Source organism: Stegastes partitus, unplaced genomic scaffold (assembly GCF_000690725.1).
Source record: "Stegastes partitus isolate 25-593 unplaced genomic scaffold, Stegastes_partitus-1.0.2 Scaffold804, whole genome shotgun sequence".
NCBI classification, from domain to species: Eukaryota; Metazoa; Chordata; class Actinopteri; family Pomacentridae; genus Stegastes; species Stegastes partitus.
The window spans coordinates 213,950-218,575 of record NW_007578535.1 but is presented as its reverse complement, the minus strand read 5'-3'; the positions used below and the strand labels follow the sequence as shown (position 1 = coordinate 218,575).

Genomic DNA, 4,626 nt, shown 5'->3' with positions numbered 1-4,626 from the left:
AAACTCTTGAGCGGTTGCAGTAACGGGAGTTTCGGAGAGCAAAAGCTACGTCACCAGGCCATGTGAAGGAACATGTGAATATGGGATGATGGGAGGTCACTGTCTGGTTCATATTCCAGAGAATTAATCACAAGTATTTTATCTTCGATAAAGTCTCAGGGGGAATTCCAGTTGATACCAATACATTTTACTGGAATTGCCTCTATTTTAACAATAAGATGTCGCCACTTGGAAATCAGATTTTTTTTTTTTGTTTGTTTGTTTGTTTGGACTGTGTTTGTAGAATTGTTCAGGTCACATTCAGGTTAAGCGGAGGTCATTTCTGTAGCCTGTAGTCACACAAACATCTCAGGGTTTTGAACAGGTCACATTATACAAGGGAGGAAAAAGTATCGCTGTGAGTAAAGCTGGATATTTCTGACTAAACGGATGCTTTTGAAGCCTCTTCCTGTTTTTCTTTTTCTGGTTGAATTAATAATGCACAGAGACCGGCCTGATCTGGTTCCCTTGTGACTCACCGATGCTAATGCCAGTTTTACTTCTTCAAACATGTGGTTGTTTGTAATGTAGAATTTCGTATTTGTGTATTTTATAACGGCTGAAATCGCAACTGTTGCTCTGTTGCAATACCAACAGAGATTTTTATTTGTGCTTAAAGTAATACGCCATTAGTTGATTCTGTTTGGCTATTTTGATGTTTTTGTTCTTGTTATAGACCAGCCATTGTTCAGCTCTCACCAGATTTTTGGCCAGATGTTGCAACAGTTCCCCACTAAAACATTAGCAGAAGATGCCCTCAGTTCGTGGATTTGACTTCTCCGGCACATCTCACTCAATCAGATTGAGATCTCTGGAATTAGGATGCCAAGTGAACACCTTGGACTCTTTGTCATGTTCCACAAACCCTTTCTACATGATTTTGCAGTGTGGCTGGGAGCATTATTCTGCTGAAACAGGCCACTTGCCATCAGGGAATAGTGCTGCCGTCAAGGGATGTAGGTGGCCAATATTGTGTACGTAGGTGCTACGTGTCAAACCAACATTCACATGAGTGCAGAAGACAAGGTTTCCTAGCAGAACATTACCCAGAGCATCACCTTTCCTCCGCCAACTAGACATCCGGCTGCGATCATTTCCACCGATAAACACTTGTCATTCATCAGAGCAGGCCGCCTTCTTTGGTTTCCTAATGGTGTTTGTGGTTAACAGGTGTCATCATGGCGCTCTGACTGGTGTGTAGCTCCGCACACAGCCCCGTACGATGCACTATGCATTCTGACTCCAACTTTATAATTTTCAGCAGCTCTTTTGTTGTCCAGCTCTGGCTCAGTGAGCCTTGGGCACCCATGACCCTGACTCCACCTCATTGGTTGTTCTTACTTGGAACATTTTGGCCACTTACTTACTACTACGTGCCTGGAGCACCCATAAAACCTCCCACAAAACCCAGTTGTCTAGCAATCACTGTTAACTTACACCTTACACCTTACACCTTACACCGTACGCTGACTGTCACTATCCAACAATGCTTCTCCCTTCACCTGTAAGTGGGTTTAATGTTGTCGCTTATCAATTTAAGTGAGTAAATTATGAAATCTTGGCATCCTGTGTTTTTCCCAACATCCTTATGTGAAAATCACTCAATGATCACCAATGCAAAACCCTTTGATCAGCCAAAAACACCCAAAGAAACACACACAAAAAGAAAGATGTCTTCATAGGGATAACAAAACATGAACTCTCGAAGCATACGAAATCACTTGAGTTTCCCCCTTTTTTTCAGTTAGTTATTTAGTTGTACACGTTTTTCCACTCATCTCATTTTAAGAAAACTGCCTCATTTTGACTGGATTTGATCACCTGTTGCTTCATTTTGGTTTAATATTTTTGTTCACTCCAACTTTCAAATGTTTTAGGCTTTTTTAAAGTTGTTTTCAGTGAAAAAGCTCCGATAAACCCACTACCTGCCCACCTATAGATGCCACACAGACAAAGTTAGCTATTACAGGTGATTCAACCAGAGCTAAAAGACAGTAATTAATTGGTTTTAAATATCCTGGTGGTGAAACATTCCCAGTGAATGCCTGCGAGGTGTTTAAATAAGCAACTGTCTACTACTAACCATATCAACTGGCATGCTACTGATGTATTTTACAGCTTCTGAAAAATCTAATCTAGCAATACTGATTGACCCTTTTCTTCTCTAGGTCCCCGAGGAGGACATAGTGAGTGTGACAGACATGCTCCAGCATCAGAGGAAAGAACCAGCCACCAGCTGATCTCTGGAGTGTCGGCTCAACTGGACGATCCTGGCTCCACGCGTCTCCCCACAGTTCCAGTGGCGATGAGGAGGGTGGCAGGCCGGCAGGGGAAAGGAGGCTAACTCTGTGCCTAGACTAGCACTGCATTGCCAGCAGTATTAACTACTACAAATTTGCCATGAACACCAGAAGCGCTTTTCTACGGTGTGCGCACACACACACACACACACACACACACAGGTTGTCTGTGAGGCTTCCTGTCTTGCCTGCACAAGGCAGGATGCACTGAGTCCCAGGGGGCCCACAAGCACATGCAGATCCACATGCACACACAAAAACACACTCACATACATTGTACCAGTGCTATAAACGCACAACTTAGTCTTCCAGTATTGTTCATATCATAATACCGTGTGTCTAAACAACCGTTCTGTTTTGTTTTTTTGTTTTTTTTTGTTCACTGCGAGACCAGTCACAAGAGTTGCAGTTTTCCTTTTCTGTCAAAGTGCGTAGCTTGAAATGCAGGACAGTTGTGAGAATGTTACAGTAGTTTTCATGCAAAAGAAAACCTTATTTTTGCCAACTGGGCTCTCTCGTTTTTTGGTTTGAGATGAATGTGCAGAAGTTGAAACTGCTGCAAATGCTGTAGAGGTGTTTTTTGTTCGTTTGTTTGTAATAAGAGGTCAACATTTCTTAACCATGACATTAAGGTCAATAACACTATGTCTTATTTTTTTGTTATTTGCACAAACTTTTAATTTAGCTCTTATCACCTAGATCTTTTCTTTGGTACAACTACATTTTATACAATTTGAAGTAAAAGTATTCTGTAAACATTTGTAATTTTTGTGCTGCTTCATTTAATAAAAATGAATGAAACTATAGGCTCTATGTTTGATTTTGTAATGAGCAGGTTGTTGAATCCTTAAGGCGAACAGAGACTCATAGCGTGACTTCAAGTTCTGCCAAAATCATGACTTCCTCATGATAGGCAGATCTCTCTGATTCATCACTCATGATTCAACTGTGTTCACTGAAGTTTAGATAACTGTTATTTATGTTTTTAAAGGAAAGTGACAAGTGTGATGACGTTAAGGTTAATAAGGACTATCCATGAATTTTCACGTCATGTTTCACCAGCTCCAGGAAGTTGGGAAGGAACTCTTCCATGCCCAGCCCTCAAACGTTTCCTCCCTATGGTGTCGAGTCCTGTTTGAGGAATGACGAACTCTGTCGTAAAGTTATAAAAGCTTGAAAATTCAGCTGGAGATGCAAAGAGGCTCAGATTAGTGATATCCGTGGCTGTAGTACAACAAGTAAGACACTTTACCTTCTGGTCAGAAGCTGAGATCTTGTGAAGAATTTTTTTTTATTATTATTTTATTTTTTCGTGGTTATACCTTAAACAAACCTAGTACATTTGGCTTCGATGGAATTACTTAAAAACAAGGAATTTTAAAATCCATTACTGTGTTTATATTCTCAGGATGAAATGAAAGATACATTTAAATGTCATCTGCAAAGAAATGGGGTGAACCCAACTGCTAGTTTTTCAAGGGGACGCAAGTACAAAGCAAAAAAGAAAATAGAGGACCCACTATGGAGCCTTGGGGTACACCAGAAGACTTAAACATCAGATCTGGGAAGCTTCCGTAACAGAGGTAAGAGAAAGTTTGCCGCATTTTGATTCAATGCTATGCTTTCGACTGTTAAACAGACCATTTATCTGCATTGCTATTTTCTTAGAAGTTGTTTCAAATGAACACATCTAGCAAAAGAAAAAACTGAAACGTTACCAGTGTTAAATTGAATGAGAAAACAGCGAGATGGCCCTAATAGCAACACTACACAAGGACACTTTTAAATTGTGAAAGTAGAAGAGTGTAACAGGAGTTTTCCGCCAAATTAGCGAGAAATTGGAGGCCAAACCATGGAACTCTCACTTAGCATACTGTAGGTGGGAATTGTGGCGTGGTGTTGCGTCATCTTTAATCTTATTTTGTGGTTAAGACGGGAAATGGCAGGTGACGAAGCGATAAGTAAAGATGAACAAGCTGAAATGTGCATTTTGTTAACATGGTAAATGTTGGATGAAATTGAGTTCTAATTAAGATTTATTAACAGCAACATTTAATGTAAATCCCCCTTAAAACAAATCAACAGATGTTTATGATCCCATGTCATAGGATTAAAAGAGTATTAACTTCTTTTTTAGTGTTTGATTTTACAGATTTTTAAAAGCCTCTGTGATTAAAACCATAACATTTTCACATGAGAGAGGCAATGGTGTCTACATTTGTTTGTGTAGCAGTATGTTTTTGATTTTTTTCCTCACTCCTCAAAAGTACCTAAATGAAACACAACC

The 4,626-nt window shown here is 39.9% G+C and overlaps 1 protein-coding gene across 1 annotated transcript in view; it reads left to right on the top strand.

Annotated features, from left to right (window-relative positions):
- castor1 (cytosolic arginine sensor for mTORC1 subunit 1) overlaps nt 1-3,143 on the top strand; it is a 25,273-nt gene extending 22,130 nt beyond the window's left edge. The window contains exon 9 of the mRNA XM_008292363.1: nt 2,208-3,143. Coding sequence (XP_008290585.1) covers nt 2,208-2,279 — 72 coding nt within the window. The 3' untranslated portion in view covers nt 2,280-3,143. The remainder of the gene's footprint in view (nt 1-2,207) is intronic.
- Nucleotides 3,144-4,626: the final 1,483 nt, after the last annotated feature.